Source organism: Nerophis lumbriciformis, linkage group LG02 (genome assembly GCF_033978685.3).
Source record: "Nerophis lumbriciformis linkage group LG02, RoL_Nlum_v2.1, whole genome shotgun sequence".
Taxonomy (NCBI): Eukaryota; Metazoa; Chordata; class Actinopteri; order Syngnathiformes; family Syngnathidae; genus Nerophis; species Nerophis lumbriciformis.
In genome coordinates, this window is record NC_084549.2 from 67,362,964 (window position 1) to 67,390,636 (window position 27,673).

At 40.2% G+C, this 27,673-nt stretch overlaps 3 protein-coding genes across 6 annotated transcripts in view; 2 read left to right on the plus strand and 1 right to left on the minus strand.

Annotated features, from left to right (window-relative positions):
- The window catches only part of LOC133610874 (uncharacterized), a 32,383-nt gene extending 14,917 nt beyond the window's left edge, over positions 1 to 17,466 (minus strand). Inside the window, exons 1-2 of one of the 2 annotated variants that reach the window (XM_061967589.2) lie at positions 17,358 to 17,466; positions 17,152 to 17,259 (exon numbers count right to left, since the gene is read on the minus strand). The gene's annotated coding sequence lies outside the window, so the exon portion shown is untranslated. Of the gene's footprint in view, positions 1 to 17,151; positions 17,296 to 17,357 lie in introns of those variants that run through there. The other variant, XM_061967607.2, reaches the window with a different exon arrangement.
- On the plus strand, positions 2,856 to 11,622 carry LOC133610844 (polycomb group RING finger protein 5-A-like). Of its 3 annotated transcripts, none has more exons than XM_061967522.1 (9): positions 2,856 to 2,998; positions 4,633 to 5,039; positions 5,140 to 5,236; positions 8,789 to 8,844; positions 8,924 to 8,983; positions 9,131 to 9,273; positions 10,938 to 11,036; positions 11,195 to 11,287; positions 11,389 to 11,622. In XM_061967522.1, exons 2-9 carry the CDS (start codon positions 4,925 to 4,927, stop codon positions 11,434 to 11,436), a joined length of 711 nt encoding a protein of 236 aa, XP_061823506.1. In that variant the 5' UTR covers positions 2,856 to 2,998; positions 4,633 to 4,924; the 3' UTR covers positions 11,437 to 11,622. The 3 variants fall into 3 exon arrangements, with proteins under 3 accessions (XP_061823506.1, XP_061823522.1, XP_061823514.1); XM_061967538.1 differs by having other exon boundaries at positions 11,198 to 11,287; XM_061967530.1 differs by lacking the exon at positions 2,856 to 2,998 and adding an exon at positions 3,021 to 3,365.
- Positions 17,467 to 18,013: 547 nt separating the features above from the next.
- Positions 18,014 to 27,673, plus strand: part of hectd2 (HECT domain containing 2) — a 36,154-nt gene continuing 26,494 nt past the window's right edge. The window contains exons 1-10 of the mRNA XM_061967620.1: positions 18,014 to 18,370; positions 19,022 to 19,160; positions 19,539 to 19,677; positions 19,748 to 19,850; positions 22,246 to 22,335; positions 22,476 to 22,540; positions 22,665 to 22,710; positions 22,825 to 22,934; positions 25,920 to 26,068; positions 26,179 to 26,302. Coding sequence (XP_061823604.1) covers positions 18,296 to 18,370; positions 19,022 to 19,160; positions 19,539 to 19,677; positions 19,748 to 19,850; positions 22,246 to 22,335; positions 22,476 to 22,540; positions 22,665 to 22,710; positions 22,825 to 22,934; positions 25,920 to 26,068; positions 26,179 to 26,302 — 1,040 coding nt within the window. The 5' untranslated portion in view covers positions 18,014 to 18,295. The remainder of the gene's footprint in view (positions 18,371 to 19,021; positions 19,161 to 19,538; positions 19,678 to 19,747; positions 19,851 to 22,245; positions 22,336 to 22,475; positions 22,541 to 22,664; positions 22,711 to 22,824; positions 22,935 to 25,919; positions 26,069 to 26,178; positions 26,303 to 27,673) is intronic.

Consider the following 27,673-nt stretch of genomic DNA (forward strand, 5'->3'; position numbering starts at 1 on the left):
CATGGCTAATGCTATCTTTATTTGCATGTTTACCGCTCATTAACATGGCTAATGCTATCTTTATTAGCATGTTCACCACTCATTAACATGGCTAATGCTATCTTTATTAGCATGTTTACCGCTCATTAACATGGCTAATGCTATCTTTATTAGCATGTTTACCGCTCATTAACATGGCTAATGCTATCTTTATTAGCATGTTCACCACTCATTAACATGGCTAATGCTATCTTTATTTGCATGTTCACCACTCATTAACATGGCTAATGCTATCTTTATTAGCATGTTTACCGCTCATTAACATGGCTAATGCTATCTTTATTAGCATGTTCACCACTCATTAACATGGCTAATGCTATCTTTATTAGCATGTTTACCGCTCATTAACATGGCTAATGCTATCTTTATTAGCATGTTTACCGCTCATTAACATGGCTAATGCTATCTTTATTAGCATGTTTACCGCTCATTAACATGGCTAATGCTATCTTTATTAGCATGTTTACCGCTCATTAACATGGCTAATGCTATCTTTATTAGCATGTTCACCACTCATTAACATGGCTAATGCTATCTTTATTAGCATGTTTACTGCTCATTAACATGGCTAATGCTATCTTTATTAGCATGTTCACCGCTCATTAACATGGCTAATGCTACCTTTATTAGCATGTTCACCATTCATTAACATGGCTAATGCTACCTTTATTAGCATGTTCACCATTCATTAACATGGCTAATGCTATCTTTATTAGCATGTTAACAATATAGATCATGTATTATTTTACTCATACACATAATAACACGTTAATAACATAGCTATGAAATGTCAATAACATAAACATTATAATAGTTACACAACAAAATGTGCAGCACAAACAAATGGGGGCAAGTTTGGGGAGAAGTAGATAGGGTGGGGTGTGGGGTTATGACCAGTAATAACACATTAATAACATAAAAACTGGAATGGTTGGACAAAAAAGTCGGAAAAAATAACTACATTCTGACTCCATCCATCCATCCATCCATCCATTTTCTACCGCTTAATCCCTTCGGGGTCGCGGGGGGCGCTGGAGCCTATCTCAGCTACAATCGGGCGGAAGGCGGGGTACACCCTGGACAAGTCGCCACCTCATCGCAGGGCCAACACAGATAGACAGACAACATTTACACTCACATTCACACAGTAGGGACCATTTTCCATTAATAATAAATAATAATATATGTTTATGAAATAAACTGCCAATAAAGATCATTTTGCGCGTACACTACCACTGCACCTCTCTGTGTATGATTTGACAAGAGCCGCATGGAGGATGCATGTGCATGTACGAGCCAGTCTGCCCCACGAGAAGAGGATAGAGAAGAAGAAGGAACAAAGCACTTTGGGTAAATTTCTTCTATATATGGATCATTTGCTGATTATTATTAGACAAAGAGTGCCATCCATCCATCCATCCATTTCCTACCGCTTATTCCCTTCGGGGCCGCGGGGGGAATAATAATTGTATTATTATTATTATTACACAAAAAGTGTGTTATTATTATTATTATTATACAAAGAGTGTGTTATTATTATTATTATTACACAAAGAGTGTGTTATTATTATTATTATTATTACACAGAGTGTGTTATTATTATTATTACACAAATAATGTGTTATCATCATTATTACACAATGAGTGTGTTATTATTATTACACAAAGTGTGTTATTATTATTATTACACAGTGTTTTATCATTATTATTACACAAAGAGTGTGTAAATATTATTATTATTACACAAAGAGTGTGTTATTGTTATTATTATTACACAAAGAGTGTGTTATCATTATTACACAAATACTGTGTTATTATTACACAAATACTGTGTTATCATCATTATTACACAATAAGTGTGTTATTATTATTATTACACAAAGAGTGTGTTATTATTATTACACAAAGAGTGTGTAAATATTATTATTACACAAAGAGTGGGTTATTATTATTATTACATAAAGAGTTTGTTATTATTACTACTACACAAAGAGTGTATTATTATTACACAAAGAAACAAGAGTGTTATTATTATTTTACAAAGAGTGTGTTACTATTATTATTATTATTACACAAAGAGTGTGTTATTATTATTGTTTTACAGAGTGTGTTATTATTACACAAAGCGTGTGTTATTATTACATAAAGAGTGTGTTATTATTATTATTATTCCACAAAGAGTGTGTTATTATTATTGTTTTACAGAGTGTGTTATTATTACACAAAGCGTGTGTTATTATTACATAAAGAGTGTTATTATTATTATTATTATTCCACAAAGAGTGTGTTATTATTGTTTTACAGAGTGTATTATTATTACACAAAGAGTGTGTTATTATTATTACACAAAGAGTGTGTTACTATTATTATTATTATTACACAAAGAGTGTGTTATTATTATTGTTTTACAGAGTGTGTTATTATTACACAAAGCGTGTGTTATTATTACATAAAGAGTGTGTTATTATTATTATTACACAAAGAGTGTGTTATTATTACACAAAGAGTGTGTTATTATTATTGTTTTACAGAGTGTTATTATTACACAAAGAAACAAGAGTGTGTTATTATTATTTCACAAAGAGTGTTATTGTTATTATTACATAAAGAGTGTGTTATTATTATTATTACATAAAGAGTGTGTTATTATTATTATTACACAAAGAGTGTGTTATTATTATTGTTTTACAGAGTGTGTTATTATTACACAAAGAGTGTGTTATTATTACATAAAGAGTGTGTTACTATTATTATTATTCCACAAAGAGTGTGTTTCCGCGTTGTGGTGTCTTCCCGCCCACCGCGGATCTACTCCGCCTGCCTGCTGGGCGGACCTGGGCCGAACCGAGCCATGCAGTTCCGTGTAGTGCGCGCTTAAGGCAGAGCGCGAGCGAGGACGCGGCGGTGTCATCACACGCGGACATCCGGGCACGGCGTGCGCGCGGAAAGTGTGACGGAGGTGAGCGAGCGTTCGTGTTCTTCTGTTCGGTTCCGTGTTGTTCCGTTCGGCTCCCGACTAAACTTGGACGGGGGATCTGCTGACACGCGCGGCACCGTGCACGCTCGCTGGTGTCGCCGTGACGTCACACCGGCTAACTTTTCCGGTTTGCTCTCGCTGACGGTGGACCGTGCGTGGAGGCGAGCTGTGGCACGCACGCAGGCTCGTGCGTGTGCGCCACGGTCACGTGCGTCGTTGATGTTGTTGGCGACAAGATGACGTGCACGACGGAATGGAGCGCGCGCCGTAGCGAGCTCCGACACACGCACACACAGCGCGCGTGCGTGTGTGACGTCTTTAAAAAAGGGAGCAGGTGGATCACTTCCGGGTAGAGACTCTCAGGGGGCGGGGCCACCGGCCTCCGTTTTTCATTGTATTTACTGCACTTTTTTACTTCTACTACTACTACTACTCTATTTTACTGCAATACAAACACTTTCTTCTGGACAAGTACTACATACACTACTTTAATGTACACTTAGTACTAAATACACTACCTTGATTTACACTTAGTACTGCATACACTACCTTGATGTACACTTAGTACTGCATACACTACCTTGATGTACACTTAGTACTGGGCTATGTACCGAGGATGTCGTCGTGGCTTGTGCAGCCCTTTGAGACACTTGTGATTTAGGGCTATATAAATATGATTTGATACTGCATAGACTTAAGTTGATGTACACTTAGTACTGCATAGACTACGTTGATGTACACGTAGTACTGCATACATTTATTTGCTGTACACTTAATACTGCTGACACTACTTTGATGTACACTTAGTACTGATAACGCTACTTTGATGTAGCCTTAGTACTGCATACACTACTTTGATGCACATTTAGTACCTTATACAGTACTTTGATGTACACTTAGTGCTGCATGCAGTACTTTGATGTACACTTAGTACTGCTTACACTACCTTGATGTACACTTAGTACTGCATAGACTAATTTGATGTACACTTAGTACTGCATACATACACTACTTTGATGTACACTTAGTACTGCATGGACTAAGTTGATGTACACTTAGTACTGCATAGACTAAGTTGATGTACACGTAGTACTGCATACACTACCTTGATGTACACTTAGTACTGCATAGACTAAGTTGATGTACACTCAGTACTGCATAGACTAAGTTGATGTACACGTAGTACTGCATACACTACTTTGATGTACATTTAGTACCTTATACAGTACTTTGATGTACACTTAGTACCGCATACACTACTTTGATATACACTCAGTACCGCATACACTACTTTGATGTACATTTAGTACCTTATACAGTACTTTAATGTACACTTAGTGCTGCATGCAGTAGTTTGATGTACACTTAGTACCACAAACTATTTTGATGTACATTTAGTACCTTATACAGTACTTTAATGTACACTTAGTGCTGCATGCAGTAGTTTGATATACACTTAGTACCACAAACTATTTTGATGTACATTTAGTACTGCATGCAGTATTTTGATGTACACTTAGTACTGCATGCAGTACTTTGATGTACACTTAGTACTGCGTGCAGTACTTTGTAAATTGAATATTGTTTCTTTGCCAACCACCTCTTTTATGTTTCAGACTGGTGTTGAGTTGGAGGTCAAAGGTGAAAGTAGAAAAAGGGTTCATCGCAGCCATGAACGACATGTCGGGGTCGTGCGCTGACCTCTGACCCCTCATGGGGCGGGTCAGGGAGGTCAACGAGCCGTCAGGACAGTCTGGGAATCTGTGGAATCCGGGCCAGGGTAGACTGGGATATTCCACGTGACCAGCAGCGTGCGGAACATGGAGCAGGACTTCACACAGTCGACCTCTGACCTCTGATAAGTCACTAAATCACAACAAGAAGAAACCGGCAGGTGAGCTTTGCAAGATGGCCGCCGCAGGAAGGACGCACCTGGTGAGAGACTTTAACCGTTTCATCACGTGTTACCTGTGTCGAGGTTACCTCATCAAACCCACCACCGTCACTGAGTGCCTGCACACCTGTAAGTCATGTGACAGCCTGGCCCCTTAGCTTACTTTAGCTCAGCTTAACCTGCTGCTGTGTGTGTGTGTGTGTGTGTGTGTGTGTGTGTGTTTCCTCAGTCTGTAAGAGTTGTATCGTGCAGCACTTTGAGGAGAGCAACGACTGTCCCAAATGTGGCATTCAGGTGCACGAGACAAACCCCCTGGACATGCTCAGGTCAGACCACTTCCTTGTTTCTTCTCATCTTACTTCCTTGTTTATCCCATCTTACTTCCTGTGTTTTTTCATTTTCCTTTTTTCTTCTCATTTTACTTCCTTAATTTTTCCTCATTTTACATGATCTTTTGTACTAATTTTAATTCCTTGTTTCTTCTCATCTTACTTCCTTGTTTCTTCTCATCTTACTTCCTTGTTTCTTTTCATTTTACTTCCTTGTTTCTTTTCATTTTACTTCCTTGTTTCTTCTCATCTTACTTCCTTGTTTCTTCTAATTTTACTTCCTTGTTCCTTCTCATCTTACTTCCTGTGTTTTTTATTTTCCTTTTTTCTTCTCATTTTACTTCCTTATTGTTTCCTCATTTTACATCCTCTTTTCTTCTCATTTTAATTCCTTGTTTCTTCTCATGTTACTTCCTTGTTTCTTCTTATTTTACTTATTTGTTTCTTCTCATTTTACTTCCTTGTTTCTTCTCATCTTACTTCCTTGTTTCTTCTTATTTTACTTATTTTTTTCTTCTCATTTTACTTCCTTGTTTCTTCTCATCTTACTTCCTTGTTTCTTCTCCAGTGTTGGGACTAACGCGTTACAAAGTAACGTGTTACTGTAACGCCGTTAGTTTCGGCGGTAACTAGTAATCTAACGCGTTATTTTTTTTTATTCAGTAATTTAGTTACCGTTACTACATGATGCGTTACTGCGTTATTTTACGTTACTTTTGATGTAGTATCGGCTAGAAACAGAAGCGCTGCGGTGTCGTTCTTCTGAATCTTCCTCTGTCACAAGCCATAGAGAAGAAAAGAGGCGCGGTCTATGTGTGTGTGGGTGTGGGGAAAAAAAGTTGTTGTCACGTTCAGTCCACACACAGCGTGGTCATGGCGAGCGGAGTAACGGAGGAGCTTGAACGCCCCCGCCATTGAATCGGTGTGTTTATAAGTGCAGACTCGGTTGTGCAAAACGAGGGTTTTAAACACATGCTGAACGTGCTTGAACCACGTTACGACATCCCGTCGCGCACCCACTTCAGCAATAAGATTGTGCCAGATCTTTATGAGCAGGAGAAGAAAAAAGTTGTGGATGAACTATCCCGAGCATCATCTGTTGCGCTCATGACAGACGGGTGGACGTCCAGCGGAACTATAAGCGCTCACTTCATCACAGCAGACTGGGAGATGAGAAGACACGCCCCCTCTATGCGCAGGTACTGACACAAGCAGTGGAGGACTGGAAGATAAAGATATCCCAGTCACACGTGATAATGCCAAAAATCTAATAATTACAGAGAATGAGGCAGGACTGGGACCACAGATAGGTGCTTTGCACATGTAGTGAATTTGGCATCACAGAAGGGAATCTCAGTCAATAGGATGGAGCGCCTCTTTGGGAGGATCAGGAAGGTTTCTTACTTCCACCCAAGCACAACAGCTGCTCATGTGCTTAAGACAAAGCAAGAAATGCTAAAGCTGCCTGCTCATACATGATGTCCCAACGAGGTGGAACTCCACTTATGATATGTTGGAGCAGCAGGCAGCTATATACTCTGCATTGACCCACAACACCCTGAAGACAAATGTCACCCTGTCTGATGATGATGTGAGAGTGGCAGGTGAGGTCCTCCAGGTGCTTAAACCCCTCAAAAGTGTTCCATCTCTACTGAGCACTGAAACTTCACCATCTGTGTCAATGATCCTGCCACTGAAAACAAGTATTCTACAATCCATGGCTCCAAGTGTGGAAGACAGCAGCATCACTCCAGATGTCAGGCTTTATGTTTCAAGGAAGATGATGTGCCTTCTTATGTTGCACTTTAACTTGTTTTTTATTCATGGTCATTGGTCCAAGTTTAAAGAAAGGAGGAATGCCTTTTTATGTTGCACTGTTTTTCATTAATTATGTTAAAAGGAAAATAAAAATGCATGTCAAGTTGATCAACAGATTGTATTATTCTCCAGTGCAATAACAGTACTGAAATGAAGGCAAAAAGGGCATTAATGGGAGCTTTAAAAAAAAAAGAAGAAAAAAAGAAGTAACTAAATAGTTACTTTTCACAGTAACGCATTACTTTTTGGTGTAAGTAACTGAGTTAGTAACTGAGTTACTTTTGAAATAAAGTAACAAGTAACTGTAACTAGTTACTGGTTTTCAGTAACTAACCCAACACTGTTCTTCTCATTTTACTTCCTTATTGTTTCCTCATTTTACATCCTCTTTTCTTCTCATTTTAATTCCTTGTTTTTTCTCATCTTACTTCCTTGTTTCTTCTCATTTTACTTCCTTGTTTCTTCTCATTGTACTTCTTTATTTCTTCTCATCTTGCTTACTGTGTTTTTTCATTTTCCTTTTTTCTTCTCATTTTACTTCCTTAATTTTTCCTCATTTTACATCCTCTTTTCTTCTCATTTTAATTCCTTGTTTCTTCTTATCTTACTTCTTTGTTTCTTCTCATTTTACTTTCTGTGTCTTCTCATCTTACTTGTTTCTTCTCATTTTACTTCCTGTTTTTTCTTTTTTTTTTACTTCCTTATTTTTCCTCATTTTACATCCTTGTTGTTCTCATTTTGCTTCCTTGTTTCTTCTCATCTTACTTCCTTGTTTCTTCTCATTTTACTTCCTTGTTTCTTCTCATTTTACTTCCTTATTGTTTCCTCTATTCACATCCTCTTTTTTTCTCATTATAATTCCTTGTTTCTTCTTCTCTTACGTCCTGTGTCTTCTCATCTTACTTCCTTGTTTCTTCTCATTTTACTTCCTTGGTTCTTCTCATCTTACTTCCTGTGTTTGTTCATTTTCATTGTTTCTTCTCATTTTACTTTCTTGTTTCTTCTCATCTTACTTCTTGTGTTTTTTCATTTTACTTCCTTTTCCCCCCCTCCTTTTACATCCTCTTTTCTTCTCATTTTAATTCCTTGTTTCTTCTCATCTTACTTCTTGTGTCTTATCATCTTACTTCCTTGTTTCTTCTCATTTTACTTCCTTGTTTTTTCTCATTTTACTTCCTTATTTTTTCCTCATTTTACATCCTTGTTCTTCTCATTTTACTTCCTTGTTTCTTCTCATCTTACTTCCTGTGTTTTTTCATTTTCCTTTTTTCTTCTCATTTTACTTCCTTATTTTTTCCTCATTTTACATCATCTTTTCTACTCATTTTAATTCCTTGTTTCTTCTCATTTTACTTCCTTGTTTCTTCTCATTTTACTTCCTTGATTCTTCTCATTTTACTTCCTTGTTTCTTCTCAGTTTACTTTCTAGTTTCCCCATTTTAATTCCTTGTTTGTTCTCATCTTACTTCCCTATTTCTTCTCATTTTATTTCCTTGTTTTTTTCTCACTTTACTTCCTTGTTTCTTCTCATTTTACTTCCTTGTTTCCTCTCATTTTACTTCCTTGTTTCTTCTCATCATACTTCCAGTCTTTTCATTTTACTTCCTGCATTTTTTCATTTGATTTCCTTGTTTCTTGTCATTTTACTTCCTGTATCCTCCCATCCTTCTGAAAGCTCTTCTCTTCCACATGCTCCGCCTTCTAATCTTGCGTCTCCTTTCCATGTTTCAGGTTGGACAACACTTTGGAGGAAATCATTTTCAAGCTGGTTCCAGGACTGCGAGAGCGTAAGTGCTTGCGTCGAAAGTGTGGCGCCATCATGGCGGCGGCGTGCACGCTCACATGAGTTCTTTGTGTGTTCTTCAGAGGAGGAAGAGCAAGAACTGGAGTTCTGGAGGACGAGTCAGCGCAATGAAAACCTACAAGGTGAGACGCTTAACAGGCTGGCTTGTTGACGTTGACGTGGTCCACGTGTAATGCTACTTTGATGCTAACCATTCCCAGGTTCATTGGTCACATTTCACCAGGAAGTGAATTGACTAGAAAATTTGTGATATTTATGTTGAACCACAGCTGATAGCTTTGTAAGGGTGGGGCTTCCTGGCGGTGATGGCGGGGACGGCGGGGATGAGGACTACCACAGGAGTGACCCTCAGATTGCCATCTGTCTGGACTGCCTCCGCAACACCGCCCAGACCGGCGAGAGCACCGTCACGGTACGTTACGTAGCGACTCGTTACATAGCGAGGTACAAACCCTGTTTCCATATGAGTTGGGAAATTGTGTTAGATGTAAATATAAACGGAAAATCAATGATTTGCAAATCATTTTCAACCCATATTCAGTTGAATATGCTACAAAGACAACATATTTGATGTTCAAACTGATAAAAAAAATGTTTTTGTGCAAATAATCATTAACTTTAGAATTTGATGCCAGCAACACGTGATAAAGAAGTTGGGAAAGGTGGCAATAAATACTGATAAAGTTGAGGAATGCTCATCAAACACTTATTTGGAACATCCCACGGGTGTTCAGGCTAATTGGGAACAGGTGGGTGCCATGATTGGGTATAAAAACAGCTTCCCAAAAAATGCTCAGTCTTTCACAAGAAAGGATGGGGCGAGGTACACCCCTTTGTCCACAACTGCGTGAGCAAATAGTCAAACAGATTAAGAACAACATTTCTCAAAGTGCAATTGCAAGAAATTTAGGGATTTCAACATCTACGGTCCATAATATCATCATAAGGTTCAGAGAATCTGGAGAAATCACTCCACGTAAGCGGCATGGCCGGAAACCAACATTGAATGACCGTGACCTTCGATCCCTCAGACGGCACTGTATCAAAAACCGACATCAATCTCTAAAGGATATCACCACATGGGCTCAGGAACACTTCAGAAAACCACTGTCACTAAATACAGTTGGTCGCTACATCTGTAAGTGCAAGTTAAAGTTCTACTATGCAAAGCGAAAGCCATTTATCAACAACATCCAGAAACGCCGCCCGCTTCTCTGGGCCCGAGATCATCTAAGATGGACTCATACAAAGTGGAAAAGTGTTCTGTGGTCTGAAGAGTCCACATTTCGAATTGTTTTTGGAAATATTCGACATCGTGTCATCCGGACCAAAAGGGAAGCAAACCATCCAGACTGTTATCGACGCAAAGTTCAAAAGCCAGCATCTGTGATGATAAGGGGGTGCATTAGTGCCCAAGGCATGGGTAACTTACACATCTGTGAAGGCACCATTAATGCTGAAAGGTACATACAGGTTTTGGAACAACATATGCTGCCATCTAAGTGCCGTCTTATTTCAGCAAGACAATGTCAAGCCACATTCAGCACGTGTTACAACAGCGTGGCTTCGTAAAAAAAGAGTGTGGGTACTTTCCTGGCCCGCCTGCAGTCCAGACCTGTCTCCTATCGAAAATGTGTGGCGCATTATGAATTGAAAATACGACAGCGAAGACTCCGGACTGTTGAACGACTGAAGCTCTACATAAATCAAGAATGGGAAAGAATTCCACTTTCAAAGCTTCAACAATTAGTTTCCTCAGTTCCCAATCGTTTATTGAGTGTTGTTAAAAGAAAAGGTGATGTAACAGTGGTGAACATGCCCTTTCCCAACTACTTTGGCACATGTTGCAGCCATGAAATTCTAAGTTAATTATTATTTGCAAAAAAAAAAAAAAAAGTTTATGAGTTTGAACATCAAATGTCTTGTCTTTGTAGTGCATTCAATTTAATACGGGTTGAAAAGGATTTGCAAATAATTGTAACACAATTTCCCAACTCATATGAAAACGGGGTTTGTACATGTGTGGGTTTTGATGTTTGATGTCACCGTGTCATGTGTTTGTCTTCACCCAATCAGGATCTGATGAAGAGATTCATTCGCTGCTCCAGTCGCGTCACCGTGGGAACCATCAAGAAGTTCCTCAGCCTCAAACTCAAACTGCCCAGCTCCTACGAGGTGAGACACGCCGCCATCATGTTAGCCTCATTATCTACAAGGCAGTTAGCATTCGCCACGTCATCGAACTCGCTCCAAAACTGTGAACTTGCTGCCTCTGGCTGCTTATTTAACGTGCGTTAGCGTCTTGGTGCTAACGGTGCTTACTGTGTGCGGAGCAGCTGGACGTGTTGTGTAACGGCGAGATCATGGGCCGCGATCACACGCTGGAGTTCATCTACATGACGCGGTGGAGGCTGCACGCCGACAACGTAAGACGCCACTTCCTGTTTGCTTGTTCTTGTGGGAGGATGACCACGCCCCCCTCATTACTATTCGTTCATGCCCTCTTTGTTCTCTTCTTCCTTCTCAGACGTATCCCATGGTCCTTGAGTACAGACCACGCATCGACTTTGGCTGAACACACACACACACTCGCACACAGTCACACACACAGTCGCACACAGGGTGTTCCGATGAAGACAATATTTTTGTAGACTGAGCGTTAACATGTTTAAAAGTTTTTATGCCACATAGAATAATAATAATAATAATAATATATGAAGACATGTGCTTGTCTAACCTGACATTAAATGTTTTTACCGTCGCTTGACTGCTTCTTTGGTCACATGACAATGTCAACTTCCTGCATAGGCGCACACACAAACGTGTGCTTCCTGTTCTTGTCACGTGCTGACTTTTCACTGTGGAACTTCCTGTTTGCCGTGGCGACCTGAACTTTGGCGGTGGGTCACGTGACTGTGGTGGTTCTGTGACGCCCACAATGCCAACCCGCAGGCGGGACTATGAGGACGTCGCCATGGCGACGACATGATTGAAGGCCGTGTGGCAGTTGGCGCCGCTGACACATGAAGATGGCAGCTGAGTGGCTGCAGGTCGGAGGTCATTCCACATTTAAAGATGATGAAGTGTATCAAATACCTGTGTGTGTGTGTGTGCGCGTTTATTTTTATGTGCTTGTATCTGTGTGTATTTGTGAGTATTTATTTTTGTGTGCGTATCTGTAAAGAACGTGTTTATCTGTGTGTATCTTGTGTTTGTGTGTGTGTAACTAATGTGTTTTTTTTTTCTTAATCTGTTTGTGTGTGTTTTTTTTTATCTGTGTGTATGTATATGTATGTTTGTGATTGTGTATTTATCTTTATGTACGTGTACGTGTATCAGTAATGTTTGTGTGTGTTTATTTTTCTTTATCTGTTTATAATGTGTATATGTGTTTATGTATGTGTGTGCCTATCTGTATGTATTTATTTGCGTGTGTGTGTTTATGTTTGAGTGCGTGCGTGTATCTGTAATGTTTGTGTGTGTTTATTTTTCTGTATCTGTTTAAAATGTGTGTGTGTGTGCGTGTTTATGTATGTGTGCGCTTATCTGTATATTTATTTGCATGTGTGCGTGTATCTGTAATGTTTGTGTGTTTGTTTTTCTATATCTGTTAATGTGTGTGTGTTTATGTATGTGTGTGTTTATCTGTGCGTGTTTAATTTTTTCTGTCTGTCTATCTGTAATGCGTGTGTTTATCTGTATGTATCTTTGTGTACATGTGTGTTTATCTGTTTGTGTGTGTTTATTTTTGTGTATGTACGTGTATTTGTGTGAATGTGTCTTCAGGTTTATGTATGTGTGCGTGTATCTGTAATGTTTGTGTTTATTTTTCTTTATTTGTTCATAATGTGTGTGCTTATCTGTGTGTATTTGTGTGTATGTATTTGTGTGTTTATGTTTGTGTGTGTGTGCGTGTATCTGTAATGTTTGCGTGTTTATTTTTCTTTATCTATTTATGTGTGTGTGTGTTTATGTATGTGTGTATGTTTAATTTTGTCTGTCTGTAACGCGTGTGTTTATCTGTATGTATCTTTGTGTACGTGTGTATTTCTCTGTATGCGTGTGTTTATTTTTGTGTATGTATGTGTGCGTGTATCTGTAATGTTTGTGTGTGTTTATTTTTCTTTATCTGTTTATAATGTGTGTGCTTATCTGTGCGTATTCGTGTGTGTATGTATATGTGTGTATTTGTGTTTATGTTTGTGTGTGTGTGTGTGTGTATCTGTAATGTTTGTGTGTGTTTATTTTTGCTTTATCTGTTTATGTGTGTGTGTGCTTATCTGTGTATTTATTTGCAAATATGTTTGTATGTGTGTGTGTATCTGTAATGTTTGTGTGTGTTTAATTTTTGTTTATCTGTTTATGTGTGTGTTTGTGTGTATGTTTATGTATGAGTGTTTATTTCCGTGTGTGTGTACGTTTATGTTTGTGTATGTGTTTGTGTATCTGTAATGTTTGTGTGTGTCTAATTTTTGTTTATCTGTTTATAATGTGTGTGTTTGTGTATTTATGTATGAGTGTTTATTTCTGTGTGTGTATGTATATGTGTGTTTATGTTTGTGTATCTGTAATGTTTGTGTGTGTTTATTTTGGTTTATCTGTTTATAATGTGTGTGTGTGTGTTAACGTCTATATATACAGTATGTATGTGTGTGTGTGTCTATCTGTTGGTAGTGTGTGTGTTAATTTTGTATGTATGTGTGTATTATTTTTGTGTGTGTGTTTATCCGTATTTGTGTGTGTCTGTATATATTTATGAGATGATTGGATGTTAACATGACTTGATGTCTTTTGGAGGCTGACTAGGTGACATCATGTCATCTGACACGTGCAGGGTAAAGAACCAGCATGCACCTGTTGTGGCCTTTTTCTCACACACACACACGAACACAGTACAGACACACACATTTACAGTAGCGAGACGCAGCAGGATAAACGGCGTCTGGACCGGGCGTTGACAGCCTGCTGACGACACGCCATGGTAACGTGACCTGACCGAGTCGCTTTTCAGTCACCCATCAATCACAAAGTCTCCGCGGCTCGCTCAGCGACACCATGCTAACGTGGCTAACGCCATTTCCTTGAAATAATGTTGGTAAGTTTCCATGCGGTCGTGTCAGGAGTCGCTTTCACAACATAACTGACACTCTAAAAAATCATTGGTGACAGCAGAAATACTACATTCAACAACAAGAGACAACTACATGAACAATGTCCTTGACATATACCAGGGATGTATACTCTGACATTTTTAAATGACAATAATATATCTCCTTTGGAAGAATTAACTGGACGTTTTTCTTCCTAAAGTGGAAGAAATACATTTTAAGATGAATAAAATATACTTTACTCATGATTTTCCAAAGCAAAAGACACATGTATTCTTGGAACGTGACTCTGTGCTTTTATTTTGAAAGGTAACACATCTTTGATGATCAGAGATATTAAGTTATGTTTGTAAAAGACAGCCACCTACAAATGATTATTAATTAGGGTGTCCCGATCTAGTATTATTATCAGATATCAGTCCGATACCAGCAAAAGAAACAAGTATCTAATGATATCGACTTGATTGTAAAATGTTGTGCAAAGCTGGACAACCAGTGAACATCTGCTACATCACACTATTTCTTCTATTTTACTAAAGTCATTTACAAAAAGGTAACCATGCTAGGCTAGAGCAGTGTTTTTCAACCTTTTTTGAGCCAAGGCACATTTTTTGCGTTGACAAAATCCAGAGGCACACCACCAGCAGAAATCATTCAAAAACGAAACTCAGTTGACAGTAAAAAGTAATCGTCGCAATTGTTGGATATGACTTTAAAGCATAACAAAGCATGCATCACTATAGCTCTTGTCTCAAAGTAGGTGTACTGTCACCATCTGTCACATCACACCCTGACTTATTTGGACTTTTTTGCGTGTGTAGTGTTTTACTTCTTGTCTTGCGCTCCTATTTTGGTGGCTTTTTGTCTTTTTTTGGTATTTTCCTGTAGCAGTTTCATGTCTTCCTTTGAGCGATATTTCCCGCATCTACTTTGTTTTAGCAATCAAGAATATTTCAGTTGTTTTTATCCTTCTTTGTGGGGACATTGTTGATTGTCATGTCATGTTCGGATGTACTTTGTGGACGCCGACTTTGCTCCACAGTAAGTCTTTGCTGTCGTCCAGCATTCTGTTTTTGTTTACTTTGTAGCCAGTTCAGTTTTAGATTAATTCTACATAGCCTTCCCTAACTCACCTTTTGTTTATTTTTTGTTTAAGCATTAGACACCCTTTTACCTGCACGCTGTTTCCGACATCTACAAAGCAATTAGCTACCGGCTGCCACCTACTGATATGGAAGAGTATTACACGGTTACTCTGCCGAGCTCTAGACAGCACCGACACTCAACAACAACAACACATCATTTGCAGACTATAATTACTGGTTTGCAAAAAATATTTTTTTACCCCAAATAGGTGAAGTTAGATCATCTCCCACGGCACACCAGACTGTATCTCACGGCACACTAGTGTGCCGCGGCACAGTGGTTGAAAAACACTGGGCTAGAGGCTTCTAGAAACGAGCAGCTACACAACAGCTAAGCAGCTAGACATACGTAATAATAATTGAACCATAAAACATCACATTTGTCAATATAAACAAGTATCAAATAATTATAGTTACATATTACTTACACATACAAAGTCTCCAAGGCTATTAGAAAATATCCAGTAACAAACGTGTCCACATCATTCAACTTACTGCATCATGAGCTTGACTTCATTAATTATTGTGATCACGAGGGCTCCCCCCACCAAAAAAAAATACCACTCCACTTCAACTTAAAGACAGCACAAGTGAATTCCAGACTGTTCATAATAAATAGGTTATTTAATTTCACTGAATCCTTTTTTTTAACATTCCACGTTCCAGGTTATTGTTATGTTGTATTCTTTTTATAGTCTCTTCCCTGAATATTTGATGTTTACATCCTGAGCTGCTGACCCGTCTCCGCTCGAGATGGTCTCCTGCTGGCCCCACTATGGACTGGACTCTCACTATTATGTTAGATCCACTATGGACTGGACTTTCACAATATTATGTCAGACCCACTCGACGTCCATTGCATCCGGTCTCCCCTCGAGGGGGGGGGTCACCCACATATGCGGTCCTCTCCAATGTATCTCATAGTCATTCACATCGACGTCCCACTGGGTTGTGAGTTTTTCCTTGCCCTTATGTGGGCTCTGTACCGCAGATGTCGTTGTGGCTTGTGCAGCCCTTTGAGACACTTGTGATTTAGGGCTATATAAATAAACATTGATTGATGATTGATTGATATAATTATACGATCATCTTCATGTTGCTATGTGAACTGCTCATCCTGAAAATATCAAATTAGATTTTTTGTTTTGTATATTTCGAAGTGGCTGGGGAGAGGAAAGTCTGGGCTTTCCTGCTTAGGCTGCTGCCCCCGCGACCCGACCTCGGATAAGCGGAAGAAGATAGATGGATGGATGGTGTTTGTGCACGCTGGCAACACGACACGTTGTGTTTGTAACGTGGCCAAATATGGTCGCAGGGGACCGGACTGATGATCAGACGCGTGTCGGCGACGTGTCACCATGCCGACACGTGGACCCCTACAAGGTCACGTCGCTCACGTGGACCGCAGACAGGTCCGTAAACACAACACCTGTAGCGCCAGAAATACACTTCCAAGAAACCGTCTATGTCGCCTCCAGGCGGATTTGTCAAACAGTGGGGAGGGGCCCCCCTCGGGGCCACGATGAGGTGTCGGGGCATAAGAGACAGGTATTTCAGTTGCACTTTAAAAATAAATTACTGACATTTTCTTTTTTAAAGGGGGGTGCTGGAGACTTCCTCAGCTGCATTCGGGCGGAAGGCGGGGTACACCCTGGACAAGTCGCCACCTCATCACAGGGCCAACACAGATAGACAGACAACATTCACACTCACATTCACACACTAGGGCCAATTTAGTGTCAACCTATCCCCAGGTGCATGTCTTTGGAGATGGGAGGAGGAAGCCGGAGTACCTGGAGGGAACCCACACAGAAAGATCCCGAGCCCGGGATTGAACCCAGGACTACTCAGGGCCTTCGTATTGTGAGGCACATGCACTAACCCCTGTTCCACCATGCTGGCCCCAGACTAAACAGTTGTTGTTTAAATGTAGTTATTGGCCTGTGTAAAGTTACCCACCTCCCCCTAAACCACTAACTTACTCACCCGACCTGTAACTAGTAACTGTAACTAGTAAAGTAGTGTAGTTACACTCACCCCCTTGGTCTGCAGTGAGGTGACGACACGGCGCCATCTTGTGTCGACGAGGGGGTGATACAGCGGTTAAAACAACGTCACCAGCATCGCTGCGTGTCGTAGAAAGTGCTGTGGAAGTGTCAGATATTGTCGTTAACGTCAAACAGACACGGCAGAATACCCTAATATGTTGATATCAAACTGTATTTTTGTTGCTTTTCACCCACTTTCCTAATGGCTGACAGCTCTGGGCCCACCAAGAAATATGACATAATTTCCTGTCAAGACTTTCAAACTAAAAGCACTGCACGAGTTTGTTCGGCTGCAAAATTTGCCAAAATACGGAAAGTATTACACAAATAAGTGTATTAAAAGTGTTTCCTCTAATCATCAAAGCACTTCGGTTGGTCGCGTGAAATAAAATGTAAATGTGCATTATACCTTGTTTAGCCCTTCCCAAAAATCGCATTTTGGTCACGTGGTCTCGCGAGCTTTACATGTCAGCGCGATAAAAAGGGCAGGTTAACATTTTAAACAATAAACGACCTGGATGAATACAATTTGACATTTTTTTAAAGTGTATGTGTTGACTATTTGAGGTTAATAGATTTTTTTTTTTAAAGTAAAATACCTATATTTTGAAAAAAAGATGCCGTCGAGAACGGAAGTGGATGACGGACCCCGCACAAACGTGCAATATTCTACACAAATAATTACATTTAAATATAATCTACATTCATGTATGCCGGGTTTAGATCGTTATTTGACCAGTCAAGTCGTGATGGGACATGTATAAATGTCCGCATTTTATTTTCCGACAGTTTTAGAAGTTTGCCTTCAAAGTCTCCGCCTCCTAAACCAGGAGCCCCTCCCCCCTCCCAAGATGGCGCCGGCCCGCCACAGACGTCGGTCTGTTGTTTACTTCCGGTCGCCCCGCGGCAACATCGTGCTGTGATCGCGCGTGCGCGGGGGCAGTGCGCGTCCACCGCGGCCCACCTGTAGCGACGAAGGTAGACTTCTCTCCTCTTTTTCCCGTGGACATGAAGCTTCCGGATTACCTGTGCGCGCGCATGTGGCGCCCAGTACGCGGCCGGATCGCGGCGGCGCGAGACGACTGAAGAGTTTTTTTTTGGTTTTTTTCCATCCACCGGGAGAAACGCGGAGGATGGATGGAGAATATTTCGCGGTGGCGAGGGAGAGAGACAAGCTGCCACCGATCTCACAAAGCTCTTCTCCGACCGTAAGAACTTCTCTGTGTGTGTGCGCGTGCGCGTGAACGTCTCCAATATATAAAACTTTTTTTTCTCTCCCGAACTAAACATTATTGACGATTCAACGTGACGTCAGCAACCCCCGCACACAGATTCAGTGACGGCTATGAGCTTTTATTGTGAAAAGCATCTTCCTGCCGCCTTGATTGACACCTGCTGTTCAAGGCAGCAGTGTTTGACAGTCAGGGGGCGTGGCCAGCTGCTGGTTTGGGGGTTGGGGGGAAAAAAACAACAACTCTTACATAAGTCCGGCCTGCCATGATGTCATCGGCGTGCACGCGCCACAGGCCTGCTGGATGATGTCATCATGGCGTGCCACTGCTTGGGAATGTGCGTGGAAGACACTTTGTGTGTGTGTGTGTGTGTGTGTGTGTGTGTGTGTGTGTGTGTGTGTGTGTGTGTGTGTGTGTGTGTGTCTGGAAATGTCATAAAGTCTACACACACAGACTTTCTGTAAGAATTTTCCAGAAGTATGTCATTGTTTTCCTTAGGCTCACGTTTTCACCAAAGAACCACTGAGGGGGCGGAGCCTGATGAGACTCGTCATTATGGCGTCTTGTTGTGTTCACGTCAAGTTATGTCAACGTCCTCTCATTTTCTGTCCCCGCTTATGACTCCAGGGACCGCCACGCGGAGCCAAACATCCGTTGCCATCTCTCGGGACCCTAATCGCCACGCTCAACCACAGGAGGGACGCGACGGGGCGAGTGGCGCTTGGCGGCGGCGGCGGCGGCGGCGGAGCGGCGGGCTTCAGGCACGGTCAGTTGTCCTCCGTCTTGGCTGGAGTCACTGGGAAGACGTCACTTCCTGTTTGTTCTGGCTGCTGGCGAAGGGGAAAGTGTGCGTGTTGCCGAGTCAGCACCGCCAGATGCTAATTAGAGGGGAGGGGGGGGGGGGTGCTGTCGTCATGGCGACGGGCCTTGTCGCCGTCAGCTGACGCTCGTCCTGGAGAGGAGGTGAAGACTCCAGAAGGTTCTGATGTTTGTTCTTCCGTTCCTTTTATCTTTCTCCCCGGCACCCACAATGCACTTGCGTCGTTACCGCGGCAACACACACAACAGCAGGCTAATTATACGCACTTGTGACTGGGATGAAACGCTCCTTTGACAGGTGTGTGTGTGTGTGTGTGTGTCACAGTGCGTGATCTCCCGCCAATATGCGGCAACGTGCGCCACAAGCAGCGAGCGTCCATCGACACGCTGCCCCCGGAGGCCAAGGCTCCCTTCCCCGCCGACCCCGTCATCCCGCTTCGCACCAAGACCGCCAAGGACTTCCTGTGAGGGACGCACCTTGTCAGGTGAGCGGCGCCCGCGTCAGAGCGTGCTGACGCGTGTGTGTGTTGTCAGGGAGGACACGGAGCGCGCCGTGCTGTCAGGTGACTGGCGGGAAGTCCGGGAGTTTTACCTGACCACCTTCGACTCCTTCATCGAGCTCAACGCCGCCTTCAAGGTAACACATCCCCGACCTCCATTGACCTTTTGGTTCTTGAACGTGGGTCATAAACGGAAGAGTTAGGAAACAATGTAAACATGAATAATTGGTTCCGGCCTCCACAAACAAATGCACACTTGAAAGACTCTAAACTGGTTTTGATTGAGGGCCACATCGCAATTATGGCGGCCCCTTTAGAGGGCCACATGCAACTACATAATCACCTCAAAAATAATCAGTTTACGCACGTGATTAATCACAAAAAATGATGGCATAAATCATTTCTAAGATACGCTGACTAATGGTGAGTATTACATGTGTCACTCAATCATGTTAGGAAACTACAATAATGCGAAAACACTCAGATGGGATTTGGAATACAAGTTCTGAGCAAATAATTGACATTATACAAGCCTGTGATTAATCGTGATGAATCCAAATTCAAAAGTGTGATTAACAATGATTAATCCAAATTTAAAATGGTGATTAACCAAAATTAATCGAAATTCTAAATTTTGATTAACCATGATTAATCCAAATTTAAAATTGTGATTAACCAAGATTAATCAAAATTTAAAATTGTGATTAACCATGATTGATCCAAATTCAAAATTGTGATTAACGATGATGAATCCAAAATTCAAAGTTATTAACCAGGATTAATCGAAATTCAAAATTGTGATTAACCAAGATTAATCTAAATTCCAATTGGTGATTAACGATGATTACTCCAAATTCAAAATTGTGATTAACTAGGATTTATTCAAATTCAAAGTTGTTATTAACCAGGATTAATCCAACTCTAAAATTGTGATTAACCAAGATGAATCCAAATTCAAAATTGTGATTAATAATGATTAATCCAAATCTAAAATTGTGATTAACCGAGATTAATCCAAACTCAAAATTGTGATTAACTGAGATTAATACAAATTCAAAATTGTGATTAACAATGATTAATCCAAATTCTAAATTGTGATTAACGATGATTAATCCAAATTCAAAATTGTGATTAACTATGATTAATCCAAATTCAAAGTTACTAACCAGGATTAATCCGAATGTAAAATTGTGATTAACCAAGATTTATCCAAATTCAAAGTTATTAACCAAGATTAATTCAGTTTTAAAATTGTGATTAACCATAATTAATCCAAATTCAAAATTGTGATTAACCATAATTAATCCAAATTCAAAATTGTGATGAACTATGATTCATCCAAATTCAAAATTGCGATTAATCTTGATTAATCCTAATTTAAAGTTGTTATTAACCAACAGTAATCCAAATTAAAAATTGTGATTAACCAAGATTAATCCGAATATAAAATTGTGATTAACAATGATTAATCCAAATTCAAAATTGTGATTAACCATGATTGATCCTAATTCAAAATTGTGATTAATCTTGATTAATCCAGATTCAAAGTTATTAACCAAGATTAATTCAGTTTTAAAATTGCGATTAACCATGGTTAATCTAAATTCAAAATTGTGATTAACTATGATTTATCCCAATTCAAAATTGCGATTAATCTTGATTAGTCCAAATTTAAAATTGTGATTAACCAAGATTAATCTGTATTTAAAATTGTGATTAACAATGATAAATCCAAATTCAAAATTGTGATTAATCTTCATTAATCAAAATTCAAATTTGTTATTAACCAAGATTAATCCAAATTCAAAATTGATATTAACCATGATTAATCTAAATTAAAAATTGAGATTAACCCAGATTAATCTAAATTAAATATTGTGATTAACCATGACTGATCCAAAATAAAAAATTGGGATTGATTTTAATTAATCCAAATTTAAAAGAGGGATTATTCTTGATTAATTCAAATTCTAAATTGTAATTAACCAAGATGAATCCATATTATATGATTTTGTGGTAGTCAGTTGTAAAATTGGCTAAAAAAGTTAGCACACTAATGTTAGCATGCTAGCGTCTTATCATTACCATGCTAACTGCCAGCAAATGTCTAGCACCGAGTTATGAGTCTGAGGCGTCTGGCTGCAAAATAGGCTAAAAAAAATTACGATGCTAGAACGCTAACGTTGATATTCTAACAATTAGCATGTGTCAAGTACAAGGTTATGAGTTTGAGGCGTTCGGCCGCAAAATTGGCCAAAAATAGTCAGCACGCTAATGTTAGCATGCTATCAGTTAGCAAGTATCATAAACATTGAGGTGTCCTGCTGCAAAATTGACTAAAAAAGTTATCATGCTAATATGATCATTTTTGCTAACGTGCCAACGCTAGCATGCTAACAGTTAGCATGTGTCAAGTACGTGGCTCGCACACAAAGGCATATTTGGCCCCATCTCAAAGTTGTAAATCGAACAGTCTGCAAATAGATGTGTTCGTAAACCGAGGTTGCATTCTACTTCCTGTCCCCCCCCCAGCGAGAACCCAACGGGTGCTTCAACACCATCGACGACTCCGGGGTCAACGCCAAGTTTGTCAACGTGGTCTTCGACTCTCTGCTTAGCGCCGTAAGTGAGGCGCCGTCCACCTCGCGCTTCCTGTGGCAGGTCACGTGATCACGGCAATGTGTGTGTGTGTGTGTGTGTGTGTGTGTGTGTGTGTGTGTGTGTGTGTGTGTGTGTGTGTGTGTGTGTGTGTGTGTGTACAGCCGCAGGACATCCAGAAGTCGGTGCTTAAGGGCATCATCAACAGTCTGCTGCGGAAGTGGAAGGGGTGATCTTCTTTCATTCGATTAGTCATGTCTGATTGGCCTAAAACATGCCGTTTCCATGACAACACGATTAATTACTACGCGGTGTTCTACACACTGACCACGCGCATGTGTGTGTTTTTTTAGTCCTCGCACCAAAGATGACCTGCGTGCTTACTTCATCCTGGTTCAGGTGAGACTTTGTGACCTCACGACGTGGCTGCACGCGTTCTTGGGGGAGGGGCTTGTGTCTCTCATGTGACCTGCTGATCTGTCCACTGACGACGTGCCCTGTGTGTGTGTCTAGAACCCTCAGTACTCCAGCACCAGCACCTACGTGATCTACGCCCACCTGTTGAGGCAGATGGCGGCGCTGTCCGAGGCCGACCATCACTTCCTGGTCCACTGGCTGAAAAAGTACGATCGTTAGCATGCTAACGTTTAGCATGTGTCACATACAAAGTTATGTGACTCTAAGGTGTATGGCTGCGGAATTAGAGCAAGAAGTGTAAAATTAGCTGGAAAAGTTAGCATGCTAACAGATAGCATGTGTCATATACCAAGTTATACGACTCTAAGGTGTATAGCTGCGGATATTAGAGCGAGAAGTGTAAAATTAGCTGAAAAAAATAGCATGCTAACAGATAGCATGTGTTACATATAAAGTTATATGACTAAGGTGTATGGCTGCAGAATTAGAGCAACAAATGTAAAATTAGCTGAAAAAGTTAGCATGCTAACAGATAGCATGTGTCACATACAAAGTTATATGACTAAGGTGTATGGCTGCGGAATTAGAGCAACAAGTGTAAAATTAGCTGAAAAAGTTAGCATGCTAACAGATAGCATGTGTCACATACAAAGTTATATGACTAAGGTGTATAGCTGCGGAATTAGAGAAACAAGTGTAAAATTAGCTGAAAAAAATAGCATGCTAACGTTAGCATGCTAACAGATATCATGTGTCACATTCAAAGTTTTATGACTAAGGTGTATGGCTGCGGAATTAGAGAAACAAGTGTAAAATTAGCTGAAGAAATAGCATTCTAACCTTAGCATGCTAACAGATAACATGTGTCGCATACAAAGTTATACGACTCTAAGGTGTATGGCTGCGGAATTAGAGCAAGAAGTGTAAAATTAGCTGAAAAAGTTAGCATGCTAACAGACACCATGTGTCACATACAAAGTTATATGACTAAGGTGTATGGCTGCGGAATTAGGGCAACAAGTGTAAAATTAGCTGAAAAAGTTAGCCTGCTTACCTTAGCATGCTAACAGATAGCATGTGTCATATACCAAGTTATACGACTCTAAGGTGTATGGCTGCGGAATTAGAGCAACAAGTGTAAAATTAGCTGAAAAAGTTAGCATGCTAACGGTAGCATGCTAACAGATAGCATGTGTCGCATACAAAGTTATACGACTCTAAAGTGTATAGCTGCGGAATTAGAGCAACAAGTGTAAAATTAGCTGAAAAAGTTAGCATGCTAACAGATAGCACGTGTCACATACCAAGTTATATGACTAAGGTGTATACCTGCGGAATTAGGGTAACAAGTGTAAAATTAACTGAAAAAATTAGCATGCTAACAGATAGCATGTGTCATATACCAAGTTATACGACTCTAAGGTGTATGGCTGCGGAATTAGAGCAACAAGTGTAAAATTAGCTGAAAAAGTTAGCATGCTAACAGTAGCATGCTAGCAGATAGCATGTGTCGCATACAAAGTTATACGACTCTAAAGTGTATAGCTGCGGAATTAGAGCAACAAGTGTAAAATTAGCTGAAAAAGTTAGCATGCTAACAGATAGCACGTGTCACATACCAAGTTATATGACTAAGGTGTATACCTGCGGAATTAGGGTAACAAGTGTAAAATTAACTGAAAAAATTAGCATGCTAACAGATAGCATGTGTCATATACCAAGTTATACGACTCTAAGGTGTATGGCTGCGGAATTAGAGCAACAAGTGTAAAATTAGCTGAAAAAGTTAGCATGCTAACAGTAGCATGCTAGCAGATAGCATGTGTCGCATACAAAGTTATACGACTCTAAAGTGTATAGCTGCGGAATTAGAGCAAGAACTGTAAAATTAGCTGAAAAAAATAGTAGCATGCTAACAGATAGCATGTGTCACATACAAAGTTATATGACTAAAGTGTATGGCTGCGGAATTAGAGAAACAAGTGTAAAATTAGCTGAAAAATTTAGCATGCTAGCAGATAGCATGTGTCACATACAAAGTTATATGACTCTAAGGTGTATGGCTGCGGAATTAGAGACACAAGTGTAAAATTAGCTGAAAAATTTAGCATGCTAACAGATAGCATGTGTCATATACAAGGTTATATGACTAAGGTGTATAGCTGCGGAATTAGAGAAACAAGTATAAAATTAGCTAAAAAAAATAGCATGCTAACCTTAACTTGCTAACAGATAGCATGTGTCACATACAAAGTTATATGACTCTAAGGTGTATGGCTGCGGAATTAGCGCAAGAAGTGTAAAATTAGCTGACAAAAATAGCGTGCTATCGTTAGCACGCTAACAGATAGCATGTGTTACATACAAAGTTCTATGACTAAGGTGTATGGCTGCGGATATTAGAGCAAGAAGTGTAAAATTAGCTGTAAAAAAAATAGCATGCTAACAGATAGCATGTGTCACATACAAAGTTATATGACTAAGGTGTATGGCTGCAGAATTAGAGCAACAAGTGTAAAATTAGCTGAAAAAAATAGCATGCTAACATTAGCATGCTAACAGATAGCATGTGTCACATACCAAGTTATATGACTCTAAGGTGTATAGCTGCGGAATTAGAGAAACAAGTGTAAAATTAGCTGAAAAAAATAGCATGCTAACAGATAGCATGTGTCATATACAAAGTTATACAACTCTAAGATGTATGGCTGCAGAATTAGAGGAACAAGTATAAAATTAGCGGAAAAAAATAGCATGCTAACAGATAGCATGTGTCACATACAAAGTTATATGACTAAGGTGTATGGCTGCGGAATTAGAGAAACAAGTGTAAAATTAGCTGGAAAAGTTAGAATGCTAACAGATACCATGTGTCATATACCAAGTTATACGACTCTAAGAATTAGATAACATTTATTTTCTAAAATTAACTGAAAAAGTTCACATGTTAATGTTAGCATGCTAGCATGCTAATGTTAGCATGCTAACGTTATAATGCTAGCACATGACTGGGTAAGAAGAAATACCAAAATGCAGTATTCGTTGGTGTAAACATAGAAAATCGCAAAAAATGCTAGCATAAAAAAATGTTAGCATGCTAATATGAGAGAAGCTAGCAAAAAGCGTTAGCATGCTAACGTTCCCACAAGTATGCTAACACGAGTGAGTCAGTACTGTTTGTTTCCCGTTAGGTTGTCGGCGCGACGTTTCCGTCAGCTGGTAGAGCGCCTCCTGCAGTTCATCTCCACCCGGCTGTTTCCTGCCGAGCCCGACGACCTCCCGCCGGCGTCCAAGTGCACGTGGTGGATCCCGTCGGCCACCAAAGTGCTCGCCCTCTTCAGTAAGTGCAACCTGCATCTCGCGCCGTACCACCGGGGGGGCGCCGTGCCACCTCGTTAAACCAGAAAAGGGTTAACCGGCCCGGCCGCCGTCTCCACTGTGTCCGTTTAGACGCGGCCAACAGCGTGGCGTCCCCTCCCATCATGCCGTTCACCGACTTCTACAACATCACCCTGGAGCACATCGACTTCATGGAGGAGTATCGCACCTGGCAGAGCTACGGAAACTCCAACAGGTCAGGACAATGGCGGGTACCAAGTCATGTGACAACGAAGCGAATTAATGTAGAATTAGGTCAAAAGGTTAGCGCGCTATTGTTAGCATGCTAACGGTTAACATGCTAACGGTTAGCATGTATCAGGTATCACGTTATAGGAGTATGAGGCATTCGTCTGGAAGATTCGCTTAAAAGGATAGCATGCTAATGTTGGTATGCTAAAATGCTAACATTAGCATGCTGACAGAATATCAAGTACAAAGTTAAATGTGTATGAAGCCTTCGGCTGCAAAATTGGCTTATTAAGTTAGCATGCTAATGTTGATATTTTACAATGTTACTGTTAGCATGCTAACAGTTAGCACGTGTCAAGTATCAAGTTACGTGTCTGAGGTGTTCGGCTGCAAAATTGGCTTATTAAGTTAGCATGCTAATGTTGATATTTTACAATGTTACCGTTAGCATGCTAACAGTTAGCACGTGTCAATTATCAAGTTACGTGTCTGAGGTGTTCGGCTGCAAAATTGGCTTATTAAGTTAGCATGCTAATGTTGATATTTTACAATGTTAACATTAGCATGCTAGCAGTTAGCACGTGTCAAGTATCAAGTTACGCTTCTGAGGTGTTCGGCTGCAAAATTGCCAAAAAAAAGTTAGCATGCTAATATTGATATTTTAGAATGTTACCGTTAGCATGCTAACAGTTAGCACGTGTCAAGTATCAAGTTACGCGTCCAAGGTGTTCAGCTGCAAAATTGGCAAAAAAACAAAAAAAAAGTTAGCACGCTAATGTTAGCGTGCCAACAGTTGGAATGTGTCAAGTATAAAGTTATTTGAGTCTGATGTGTTCGGCTGTAAAATTGTCTCAAAAAAGTTAGCACGCTAACAGCACAGGTCAAGTACCAAGTTATGAGTCTGGGGTGTTTGGCTGCAAAATTTGCTCAAAAAAGGTACCACATTAATGTTGACATGGTAGCATGCTAACAGTTAGAATGTATCAAGTACAAAGTTAAATGTGTATGAGGCCTTCGGCTGCAAAATTGGCTTAATAAGTTAGCATGCTAATGTTGATATGTTAGAATGTTAACGTTAGCATGCTAACAGTTAGCATGTGTCAAGTATCAAAATACGCGTACAGCTGCAAAATTGGCAAAAAAAAATGTTAACACGCTAATGTTAGCGTGCCAACAGTTGGAATGTGTCAAGTATAAAGTTATTTAAGTCTGAAGTGTTCGGCTGCAAAATTGGCTCAAAAAAGTTAGCACATTAATGTTGACATGGTAGCATGCTTACAGTTAGAATGTGTCAAGTATAAAGTTAAATGCGTATGAGGTGTTCGACTGCAAAATGGGCGAATAATGTTAGTATGCTAGAACGCTAACAGTTAGC

Bases quoted from the DNA above. Each gene is read 5' to 3' on its own strand.
- LOC133610844 (XM_061967522.1), top strand. From the start codon at position 4,925: ATGGCCGCCGCAGGAAGGACGCACCTGGTGAGAGACTTTAACCGTTTC. The intron at 8,845-8,923 runs GTAAGTGCTTGC...TGTGTTCTTCAG, and splicing joins GGTTCCAGGACTGCGAGAGC to AGGAGGAAGAGCAAGAACTG. The intron at 11,288-11,388 runs GTAAGACGCCAC...CTTCCTTCTCAG, and splicing joins GGAGGCTGCACGCCGACAAC to ACGTATCCCATGGTCCTTGA.